This window comes from Anopheles aquasalis, chromosome 2 (genome assembly GCF_943734665.1).
Source record: "Anopheles aquasalis chromosome 2, idAnoAquaMG_Q_19, whole genome shotgun sequence".
In the NCBI taxonomy this organism is placed as follows: domain Eukaryota; kingdom Metazoa; phylum Arthropoda; class Insecta; order Diptera; family Culicidae; genus Anopheles; species Anopheles aquasalis.
Genome location: NC_064877.1, coordinates 20,230,001 through 20,242,500, shown reverse-complemented (window position 1 = coordinate 20,242,500; position 12,500 = coordinate 20,230,001). Strand labels below are relative to the sequence as shown.

At 48.1% G+C, this 12,500-nt stretch overlaps 1 protein-coding gene across 4 annotated transcripts in view; it reads left to right on the top strand.

The window, feature by feature from the left end:
• LOC126570896 (nephrin) overlaps positions 1-12,500 on the top strand; it is a 132,266-nt gene that overhangs the window by 90,236 nt on the left and 29,530 nt on the right. For all 4 annotated transcript variants that reach the window (XM_050228985.1, XM_050228984.1, XM_050228982.1 and 1 more), the window contains exon 7: positions 6,914-7,065. In XM_050228985.1, the coding sequence (XP_050084942.1) occupies positions 6,914-7,065 (152 nt within the window). The remainder of the gene's footprint in view (positions 1-6,913; positions 7,066-12,500) is intronic.

Below are 12,500 nucleotides of genomic sequence, written 5' to 3'. Positions count from 1 at the left end.
AAACCTGTGCAAGCATCAACCACAAACAGAGATACGAATACGATCGCAGCAGCATCAATTTAACTCAAAAGTCACGTTGCTTCGAGTTCTGCTGCTATCCATCTTCACCAGCAGCCAACTCCCGCGATTCGTGTGCATGTGTGTCCCTCACAACAACCGGCAACCAACATCGCGACCAGTGTCCACGGTGACTGTAGCCAGTCGCGAGTCTGTTTAGCGAGCTGACACCGGTTCACTAACAGCAGGTGAACCTCATCGGTGATTTATCACCAGCAACCATCGACCGACCGTCGGAGCTCTGAACGATCTGACCTTCCTGACTCCTTCCATGGCAACGAGAAGCCACTGGACATCACCCAAGGGACACTTATCGTTACGGATGTCGCTTGCCACCGTTTCCTCTCCTCCATCCCATACGCTCCCGATATGCTCGATGGTTTTAAGCTCGGTCATAGATTGTGCAAGCATAAAAAAAACCACAACAGCCACGAGAAAGGAGCTGTTGCTGTTGCAACGGTTGGCATCCGTTTCTTGTCGAACGGTCAACCGCTCCTCCCTTCCATCCAATCCAATGAGCAACAGGAAAAGGGTGTTCCGGTTCCGGTTCCGGATTTACCCCCCTCAGTAGAGCGACTCCACGAGCACAATCGGGCCACAATGAATCAACGACGACTACGACAAGGAGGGGTCTGTGTTGGCGACGGGCAAATTGGGGACAGGAACCATTTATCATTGGTTTATTTTACAAAAATCGCTCCCACCCGCCTGTACCGCTGCAGTTGAACTTTGATTTGCCCCGAAAAAGACCTGAGTGTCCTGTGCAGGAGCTTGCCCGGATATGCTCATGCTGTCGGTGCTCTAATGGGGGAGGAGTGATCGTGGGAGAGAAGTCAGAATTCGATGCCATAATTCAACAATCCGTCCGGTTTCCGGTGCACCGTTGGCGTTGGTTCGCTTTTTGAAGAATGGTTCTGTCACAGAAAGTTCAAAGCTTTTTTTTCGTCTTCTTTTCAATTGTATGTGACTTCGTGGTAGTGACGTTCTCCCACGCGACGACAATCCGTCATGCAATCGCACTAGCGTTAATGGTTTGGCGGAACAAAAAACCACCCAACAAACGCCACAAAGAGTTTCTTAGAGCTCTTGTCTTGTGTCGTATCGATACACGGCGATCTCTCGATGAAATGGATCGTCCGATTGGTTCTCCAAAGAAACCGCCAACCGACTTCTTACGAGCTCAAACCTCAACAAAGACTCCCCGACCGACGAAGCATGAAAAAGCATGCTCCCTTCCCTCTCTCTCTCTCTTTTCCTACTTGTCCGGAATGGCATTTTCCTTTCTCAAGCACCAAGGCACACCGGACTTAATCGTAGTGAAATCGTTCGTCACTAATTGATGTCGCCATTTAGTCGCGGTCGCCACAGTAGCGCAGGAAGGACTCGCTTTGTTCGTGGCATGTGATGCCAGCTTGCACACAGTAACCGCCTGTACGGTGCTGGTGTGTCACTCCTGATGGAACGAGGAACGCTCCACTTCTTGTTCTCCTCTTTGGCCGCTGCCACAGATCGCCGATAAATGATTACTCCCTCTGGTCTCTGGTCGGCCGGCCGGCTGCGCGACCGCCAATCGCCAAACAGTCCTTAATGGCTGTTTTTCTTGCCGTTGAGTGGAGCTAAGGAGCGCTGAGAAAAGAGAGCGAAAAAGTGTGGCCAACGACGAGAACCGTGAAGTAAAAGTAACGGTTTTCTAGCCACGATCCTTATGGATGGAGTGAAGACCACTCACACCGCATGGCCGACGGTCCATGGTCGGACCATGTGCTAATGCCAGGACTGTGAAATGCCTGACTAATGGACTTTCACTTAAAAATTCATCTCCAATTCGATTGGCGTTTCGATCGATCTGGCGGTTCGATTCAACACAGAGAGAGAGAGAGAGAGAGAGAGAGAGAGAGAGAGAGAGAGAGAGTGTTTGAGAGCACCCCATCGTGCCATCGAGTCTGGAGCATTAGGTTTCGCTTCATTGCTCGACTTGCTGGTGGACTCGTTATCCTTTTTACAGGACCTGTTGTACACACTCACTAACTAAACTGCAAAGATGCAGTCCGTTTCTCCTTCTTTTTCTCCTCCATTTTCCTCCTCTTTTGGATCCGGCATGTTCGACCGCAAACCTCCGCCCTCCGGGGGGGTGCCCGATTGATCCCCAGATCAAGCAGCGTATTTTTTTCTCCTTGACCATTGGCCCTTTACTTTTCGAGTTTTGTTGCTCCCAGCTAGTGGCTATTCCTGTTAAAAGGCACACACAAGTCCGTTCTCGGTTCCCGACATGTTAACCGGGTTTGTCGCAAGTGCACACGCTGTGGTCACACTGGATGCGTTGCCGGAAAAAGGTTCTCTCTCTCTCGCTCTCGCACCGATACAAAAGTTGTTGATAAAGTTGTCCACTTCCCGTAGTCGTAGCTTCGGGGGCAGGCCAAAATTCAATTACTGTTCCACCTCGATGTCCTGGCTCGGTCAGTAGTTTCTCTGCATATCCCGCAGCGATGAAAATTCGTTCCACATTCCTTCCAAATGCAAAGTGTCCGTCAGCGCGTGTATTTGTGTGCTTGCATCCCTTAAAAATCTCCTAGTCCCTCCCCCCGACAGCAAACTCACTTCGGTTCGGTTGATTCGCTTGGAAACGAAAATCAAATCACTCGCCATCATCTCTCGCTAGTGCATCGCCGTTGCAGCTGTTATCACTGCCTGACTGCTGCACGAGGTTGCGTCCTTCATCCTGTTCCCGTTCGGTTTCTTTCATCAAAATTCATGTTTATTTCCGTCAGCGGTTTTCCGGCAGCGCGGCTGGCTGTGGGTAAAAATGCAAAATTGCATCGCATTTTTATTAGATTATGACCCCGGCCCTCGGGGGGGATACTATCGTTACCGGTGCAACATATTCAGTCGCGTCCTCGGGCACAACTCGTGGGGACTCATCAACATCAGTTCCACATTCCGGTGGTGCAGGGCGGGGAGGGTGGGATCGCTTGGTTTGATTACAGAAATTTTGCGCAACACTTGTTTACTTCGGTTGCGGTCCGGTTTCATGAATGTAAATCAAGCATTTTTTATTTTGTTTTCAACATCGCCTTTAGCCTTTTCCTTCTGGTGTAGTACATTGTGTAGCAGCAGCATGTGGTTTATTAATTGTGAGTACCGCGGTGGAGGCGCATACAATTTGATTTCTGTAGCATTTCCTACATGGCAATATATGATTAAGAACTTGTTTCATTCACCGAAAGTAGCTCTGTGATTAAATTTGGCATTCCCTTATTTGATGATGAATTTGATATTTCAGCAATCTGTTCGCTTGTGATCCAAGTAGCTGTATGTAATTCTATGAAACGTCAAATTGGACATAGCATTGTAGATTGGATCAGACGAGGCTGGAGGAAAGACATTCTAATTGTTATGTTTTTGTTTAAACAGATTTTATAACTCACTTCTTCTCATAAGTCATGATCATATTCATTGAACAAAAATATGAGTCAAATGCAAGAACTGAAAAGCGGAGCACTCAAAACTAATAATACTCAGAACACTTTTGCTTCCAAACTAGCGTAATTTAATGTAGCTGAATGGTTATGAGAACGAGCATATCAAGGCCAACGAGGAACCGAAACGACATCACTGCAATCTTCTTAACAGTCGAGGTCGTTCACATCGTTCTAACTTCGAATTCCAGTGAACTGCTGGGCCCTTTTTTAACTTTTCATTCCTCGCGCTCCCGCGTCAAAATTCTCGGCATTTGATTGACGGAAGTAGATCTTACTTTCAGAAAACCGAATTCACTTTCAAAACGATAAAACACTCCCAATGTCAATCGGGCATCGGGTGGTGGCGGCCCTCTTTTTCTGGTGATGTTTTGGAGGCTGTGAGTTCAACCGAATCCATGATTAATTACCTGTCACTAGGCCGGCCGCTCCTTGAGAATCCCTACCCCACCGGGGGGACCGGAAGCCTCGGCGTCAAAAAATCACACTCCAATAAATTAATACCCCCCCCCCTCCTCTTCTCCACGCCGCCACCAAAGTTGCTGCATCTGACAGCTTTCAATTGGCCGGGAAGATTGCGTGTCTCGGCACATCATTTGAACGGTCGATTGGCGGAACTGCCGCAACTAAACTGCTTTTCCACCTAATTAGAGCCGGCGGATGGCCCGTCCGAGGGTTGCGAAGCATTGAATTATGATTATGGGCGTGCTTTGCGAATCATCGGAGCATTCTCGAACCGCCCCCCCAGGGCAGGTGATGGTTATTTAAGAAATTAAATTCCAACTGGCTACAGGTGGCTGATTATGCGGTGTTGATGATGATGATTATGATACTAGTGATGAATTTGATTAACTGCTGCTTTCTCTCTAATTTGAGTTTAAAATTCTGGATTTTTTATATTCGAAAAGTTGATGAATTCAAGCATGGCACGAATGAAACATTGAGGTTATGCTACCTTCCAGCTTGCAAAATAAATTCCAATAAACTGCCAAAAAGTACCCGGAACCCACCAACGTTAAGCCGTAAAGTGTGTGCCGGATGACACTCCCGGCCACCCCGAACCATTGAAATCCATCGTCGAGCTGGCCACGGATCGTGGAGCGAAGCATAATGGCATTAACAGTGATATCGCTTTCCCGACGAACCGCCAATCACTATGGCCTTCGCCCTCTAGGCGCTCGAGCCCTAAGAGCCCCCTTCGATGTGGTGTGGAGAGGTGGCCCGGGGTGGTTTTCAATTCGGATTCAGGATTCACTTCCTCACGATCCATTTTCCATTATCGAGTAGTGCTCTTGCTTCATCGCCCGGCCGGAAGCAGCAGACGGAAGCAGACTCTAGGGTGGCAGGACGGCAAAGTTTCACGCTCACCAGCCAAGGCCCCCCTCTCCCTTCACCACAAAACGCCATCGACAACGCGAGGGAGATGGAAAATTGATAAATTAATTGACTCTGAAAGCGAACTTCCCGCTGAGATTTTATGCTTTTATTAAATAAATTTTTCAGCAGCCAGCATCAAAGTTTTCTTTCATCATCCTCATCATCAACATCATCATCATCGCCGTCATCGCCGTCATCACCGTCATCATCATTGGTTGTGTTCGATCCATCTCTCGTGCATCAATGTTGCTCTGGCCGCACCTTTTGCACCGTTGAGTGGTCTGTCGCTTTTGTTCTCTCTCTCTCTCTCTTTGGTTCTCTTTTCCGCTCTCTCTGTCGATTGCTCATCACCAAATGAGGAGACACAATGAATTCATGACGTAGGGAAAAGTTTTATTTGGTCTTCAGCTTCCCCTCCGTGTACCCCTCGAATGTACGCTCCTCCTGAGTTTAGCTCCTGGGGGCACTTAAAAGGGAGCGCCTCTCGTGGACGGTCACGCGAACGTGGATCGTGGCATGTGGGGTTTCGAGGAGTCAAACTTTTTGATGTTCTCGCCGTCGCCATACATATACCGGTGGCTTGGCGCGTGACACAGCATAAAGCGATCGTTTTTGGAATGAATGAGTTTTATCGTTGATACTGCGCCACTCTGCCATGCCATCGCTCTCTCGCTCTCTTCTTGTGGGGCCCTCTTTTCCAGTGGAAATCAATTTTCCTTCCTTTTCCTTGTCCTTTTTTCATATTACATTTATTCCAATTCTGCCTCCGATTGCTACCCTCTGGAGTATGAAGCGATAACTGTCAACGATAACGATGACCTATTTGCATTCGCTCCTGGACATGCTGTGCTCATTAAAACGTATTAATTGGCTGAGAGAGAGCGTGTGGATCGTGGAAAATGTTTCCTCGATTTTTATTCCCCGTTATTCGCCTCGAAATGAACAGCAACTCGGGTCGAACGTTGGATTCGAATCCAGGATTCAGGATTGGAGAAAAATCAATCCACGGTGATCATCATCGAAGCGATTGATGGTCTTACCAGGCAAACTCCAGCCATAAGCTAAAGCTGTTCGATTAGTTTCAAAGCACACATCAACCCATCGTCATCAACCTCTTGCGCCATTTGGGAATCAAGGATCCCCACCAGGTCCCCGGACAATCGTTTGAATCGCTCCCACATTAGCCCGTCTGGGGAAATCCGTCTCGCACGGAATCACACACGGTGCACACAGGCAGGACATATCGATAATCACCTTTCACATCAGACCTCAGAGCCACCGATACCCGATGAGCAAATGATCCGTCCCCCCGGGAACGGAGGCCCTCGATTTAATATCCGATTAATAACGGACTTCGATCGTGATTGGGGTTCTGACGATGGTGACAGCAGTCCCCTCTCGTCTCGCACAGGTCCTGCGCCCGGGATTGAATCGAATTGGATCCACTTCGGAACGAAAAGTGTCCCCGTGGGGGCCCGGTGGGGCCGCGTTCCAAGACACAAATGGCGATGGCATGCGGCGTGCGCACTGCAGAGGTTTTGACTCAAAAGGCCCCAAAAAGGCTCCCACCCGCTCCGTGGATTCTCCGTGGGAAATGGAGTGGATTAATCGGTGCCAGCAGCTCTCGGAGCGCTGCAGAAGCTCACAAATCCCCATTGCCTGGAGTAGGAAGAAGTGTCCGCATTCCGGAGGGTGTATCATGTCGTGGTTTCGGGCGTTTGAAGTTTCATCTCTCGAGTCTCTCGTGTCTCTCGTGTCTGTCTGGGAGCAGATTGGATTAATTCCTTCCGGATTTACCGGAACCGTACGTACGGTGCTCGTCTTGTCTGTCTCTCTCTAATGTCTAAATTCCTTAAGCGATCCACCATCAAGCCATTAATTGATCTCGGCTCGGTTTCGGATTGGTTGTTGAATGTTTAAATGAAATGCTATCGGCTCGTCGCCTCGGACGCCGCTGCTACGCCAACATTAACCCTAATCTGTCCCTCTCTTCTCCTTCACAGTGCGGCCTTTATCGGTGCGGTTGCAGGGCAAAAACCGTCCACTGTCGGCGAACCATACGTACGATCTGCAGTGCGAGGTGCTTGGCTCACGGCCAGCACCCACCATCACCTGGTGGAAGGGCAGCACACAGATGCGGGGCCATCAAGAAACGGTAAGTCTTAGTTCCGTTAGTGTTAGCGTGTCTGTTTGTGAGTTTATGTTCGCCGAAAATGTTCATCGAGTTCAGTTGGGTTGGAATTGATTTTATGGAGCGTATCTTTATTGTCTGGATCATAATTGAACATTGAAAGCATCATTTTGAAAGAATGCACTCTCTCTCTCTCTGTGGTTCACCCAATCGTGATCCGGATGCCGTTGGAAAATTCGTTTCCAAATTCCAATGATTTATTCGCCCAAAAAGTTCTCAAAAAGAATGTTCTGCCGAAACAGTTACCATTAGGCATTAGGAATTTATTGTAAAACAATTCAATTAAGCAAATGGGAAAAGACCTCAAACTAAATCGATACGCACCATGTTTTGTTTCCAAATGTTTCCTCCTTTCGACCGAAACTATGCAATCCATTCCCGAATAAATCTATTGGCCAAATTATTCATCCCAAGCTCATACTAGCGTTCCACAAATACCGATTCCTAAATACCGTGCAGCTTAATTTACCTAGCGCTTCGGAACGCACTCGGTTCGGTTGTTCATTGTCAGGCGGCAGCAGCACTTCATCGAAATCAATGCACCGGTAGGAATTAAAAAATGCAGCAAATTAATGTGACGCTGTGGAGCTTAACAATGGGCTGACTTGCTGATGATGATCCCGTGGCGAGAGGTCACGGCCTGGCGTTGCGTTGTTGCACCAAACTGTCCCAACTGGTTTGACTTTGATGTGGTCGATGGTGCTTCCCGATGGTGTAGCGTGGAAACCACCGCGCCGCGGATCACGGATTGTTGTGCTCGAGCGGTGATTACATTACATCATCATGATTTTGTATCATTAGAGTTGAGTGGACGCAGGGGGTGGCTATGGGTTGCTGAGCACCACAGCCAGGTCCTGGTGCTGCTGCTGCGGTGACAAACCGTACCGATGTTCCCGTACAACATCATTAAACATTCTGGAGAGCCTAGGCCGGTGGAACGATTAAAACGAAAAGGGGAAAAGGGGCAAACCGCACGGCGGAAGTGCACCGCTTTATTGTCGTTCGGTGGATGTACACATGACGTATGTTACAAACTGGTTTCGGGACTGCAATTTTTTCCATGTTTAGCGTCACGTGCTAGCTGCCCCCACCGTCCCACTCCTGGGTAAATTTCCATTCCATTTTTGTTTGCCCTTCAGCGACCGTGACCGTGGAGTTTAGAAGAAAAAAAAGCGTTCACCATTTTATCACCATTTGCGGTGAGCCAAAGTGCTGCACGGGAGTGTTGCAAGTGAATGCAAACAGCACACCCGAACCACCATCACCAGAAGGCAAACCAGAAAACGTTGGCCAATATACACTCCCAACGGACGATGGACAACGGTACCGACCGGTTGCGGTTGGCATCGAGTGGCCGCCATCGGTCGGGCAGTGGGATGGAATTGAAATGAAACATAAATAAAGGGCTCGTTGGGCTAACCATCTCTTCCTCATCACACCGTTTTACCACCCTCCCCCTCCCACCTCATTGGCCATGCTGTCAGCAACACATTTGCTCAACGTCCCTCGGTTTTCCGCTGAATGCTGAATTGCTAATGATTTTGTGACACGAAACGGTGGCAAAAAACACGGGAAATGGTTGCGCGAGTGAATGATGTTGCTTTAAACATGCAAGATTCCCGTAAACGGTTGCCATTGTTATTACATTGTACCGCTTGTTCGTGCAGCAGTAAAACAGCAACAGTTTAATAGGTTTATTAATGGAAAACATTTAACTACATGTAATGGTGATTGCTGAAATGTTTATCGGTGTGTTATTTAATACCGCCGCCAGATTGGAGCCCTTTTAAGTCATTTGTTTGTAATATTAGCTGCGCTATTGAGTTTTTGTGCGTTACAAAAATATACCGTACTGTTCACTAATGAGCTGATTACAACATCAAAGTGTTATTACATTGATATTGAGTGTGTTAACAGTGATCAATCATAATATACTCATTTTATGCGGAATAAACAATATTTAAATATGAAAGACACCAGCTTTAGCGGCAAAGCAACTTCATTTGCACTGAGAGTTGTTTTTAATCCTCTGAAAAAATGTTTATTTTCAGCATGCAGAAATGATTTTAAACGTTTATAGGTACTTTGAATAAAATCTGAAGAGGAAAATGCAACTGGATGTCGAATCAATCGAGAAAAAGAGAACCATGCATCGTTGTGTTTTCCATTGAAGAGTGTGAAGTTATTACAAGCATAAAATGTTGCTTTTTGCTCGATTTAACATAAAAAGCGGATAGAAACCATCAACGAGTTGTGAACCAAATCGAACTTAAAATACAGCCAGACTGCTACCGAATCTACAATCGCTTGATATTCCTGCACAATATCGCACTTCTGCACTCTGAATGTCAAAATGTATTTGAATGGCTCTTGAAATGTTCTACTGTTCCTGGATATAATCGCCGAACCACAAAAACTCATTTGCGCAACTAGTAGCATACGCTACGGAGCAAAAACCTTCATCAAACAATTGTGCTACATTCCGGCACATCATAACCACCGCTGAATCCGTATTTTTGAACCCTCAAAAGCCTCGTTGACACCCCTTGATCCCTAATGAACTCTCGCCCCGAGATGGCAAAGCTATCGCCATTTTTCCACTGGATTTTTCCCTGCGTTCGATCAGACCTGATCCCATCCGGCGACAAACCGCGCGCTCGCTCGCTCGTGCGCTGGTATTAATTTGTCGCGCGTGAAAAGATGTTTTGAAAGGACGCAATCATAACGGTTCACTTACCGGCTGGCAGGTGTAACAGGCTGATGGCAGCAGGCCGACCTTTTTCTCGAGCTTTTTTTCTGTTTTTTTCGGGCGGGCTTTGATCGCTAAAAACCCTAGACATCATCGCTAGATGGTCACTAAAATGGATCGCGAGCGCGAGGACACGCGACCAGAGTGGCTCCTGGGTGGCACGGTGCGTGGGAATCTGACCTTCTGTTGCTGATGCTGCCAAGAAAAAGAGCCTGCCGAGCCCACGTTTTACGCTACATCACTTCTAACGCCTATCCAATTAGTCCTTTTTTTCTGAGCGATCCCGTAGTCCCATTGTCTGGTGTCTGGCATGCGGTAAGCGGTGGAAGCGGTGGCAAACAGACCGGATTCAACACGTTGACCCGTTGCGGTCGACGCACCGTCACCGGTCGGTGGTTAAAATAATGATTTCAATTTTCAATTTCCGCTCCCGCACCATGGCGACCCCGTTGCACATCATCGTGTGGTGCTGTGCATGTGGTTAGTGTTTGAGTGTGAGTGTTTCAATTATTCAATGCTCACTATACTCTGTGGAATGCAATGGGAATTTCATCGAGGGTGCCATCTTTAAAATTGATTAAGCCTAGCTAGATTATTGAACTGTCTAGGGAAAAATTTAATCCACATAAATTAAGAAACATCTCGTGACAGATGGTTGACTGCAACATGACTATATGTACGGCTACCCCTTGCATTTGCATAACTACATTAGCATAATAATTTAACACCCATCAACGGTGAGGAGAGAAACAACGAGAGGAAGAGCACATGTAAATGAAACTTGTAACCCAATATGCTTGTCAACTAATGCACCCTTCTCACGAGGCTGTCACTGATTTTACGCGACATTTGATTTAAAAAAAATCCAACATCCAGGAAGGACCACATCCCGTGCTCACATGGCAGCTCCGATGGAGCACACGGGGGGGCACAATACATAATTGTCTTTACACCGACGCTACAAGGAAACTGCCCACCCCATGCAGGGAATTGTCATGCAGCCTTATTTTGCATAAAAATGCGTCCCATTTCCGCTTTTGCTTTCCATTTTCCACTGCCATCCGGTGCAACAGGACGTGAGTGTGGGTCTGTTCCCCCTTTTTTGCCACGCTTCCTTGGTGTACCGCATTTTGCTTTGCCTACCTGGATTGACAGTTCATTGCATAGCTATGGGCATGGCTTGCCTTTCCTTACCAGCCGCTAGCCACTAAGTCAACGGAACTGTCAACGCCGTTTTCATCTCACATCTGTTGACGCTCGCCAGAAGTAGCAGCAGCAGCAGCATGTGACAAGACGATGGGCTCGTGCACGTGCCCGGGAGTGTGTCTTTGTGAGCTGATAGCACGAACGCAGCGCACCATTTGCAGCCACCGCACACAGGAAATGGAGGTGAATACTGTCGCAGCATTCGGAGCAGCCATTTTCACGCTGCTGCCGCTCGCTTTATGGCATTAGCATGCAAAATGGCGGCCACACGGTGAGCTGGGGGCGTGTAAAGAAATCAGTACCGGGCCGAAGGGGGAGACAAAAATGCACCACGAAAGGAAGCACCACGGATCGGATCGTACGGTGTTGGTGCCGGTAACGGTGTATGGGAATATCGTTTCACCTCCAGCAGCAGCATCAGCAGCAGCAGCAGCAGCCCTCAGAAATGAGAGAACATGCCCGCGGTCTGCTCAGTAACGCCGCGCGCCGGTGGTTGTGGTGTTGATAGAAAATTGCAATTTGTATGCAAATTTCGTCCCAATAATAACAATAATAATACCAAATTTATTACATTGTGACACCCCCTTCGAACCGGCAACACCGGTAGCACTCCCTGGGCCCAGCGAGAAGGTGCTGCGAGTCGGGAGCGTCCTGGATGGAGTCAGGAACGATTTTCATGCGCGCGCTCGTCGCCTGCGATCGTTTGTTCTAACGCTTTATTCGTCGCTGGTTCCAGACCGGAAAAGCAACCCCCAAAAACCACACACTCCCCCATTCCGGGGCACCAAGCGACACCAACTTCCGTGTATTTCGCGCACAATCCAACACGACGACGACGACGCCGATGGTGACCACAGGGATGCAGGGAATGTTGCAGCAGCATTCTGTGTGTGGGGTGGTGGGCGGTACCCCAAACCAATAGCCAAGGCCACAACACATTCACGGGGGAATGGCCACAAATTCCGATTATGTAGCGTGAGGAGTATTCGGGCGCGAAGGGTGAAAATCCGCAAAAAGCTATGACGTCACGATGAGACGCGTTATCAATATTTGAAGTTTGTTGGTTCGGGACTACAACCCCCCTAAACTAACTCCCATTGCAAGTAGCGTATCCTCTGCTGGGTACTCCAAAGCGCCAGCAACTGTGTCAAGTAGTGAACTGCCGACGAGGGAATTGCTTGGCCTTTTTTTTTTTTTTTTACTTTGTTCGTGCCCAGTCACGGAAGATCTTCCTTCGCCCCCGAATCCTTACTTCTGAAGGGGATATTTCGTGCTAATGGCAGCTCCAAGAAGGACCAAAAGCTATTCCTCACAAGGGTGAAAAAAAATCCTAGGCTTTTCCGACCTCGGAGATTGTAGCTGCCTGATAGTAAAGTTGGCTTAACCAGCCCGGAGTGGCACTCCGTCTTGCCTTGCGACTGGACACGTCTTATCCTTCCCCTTC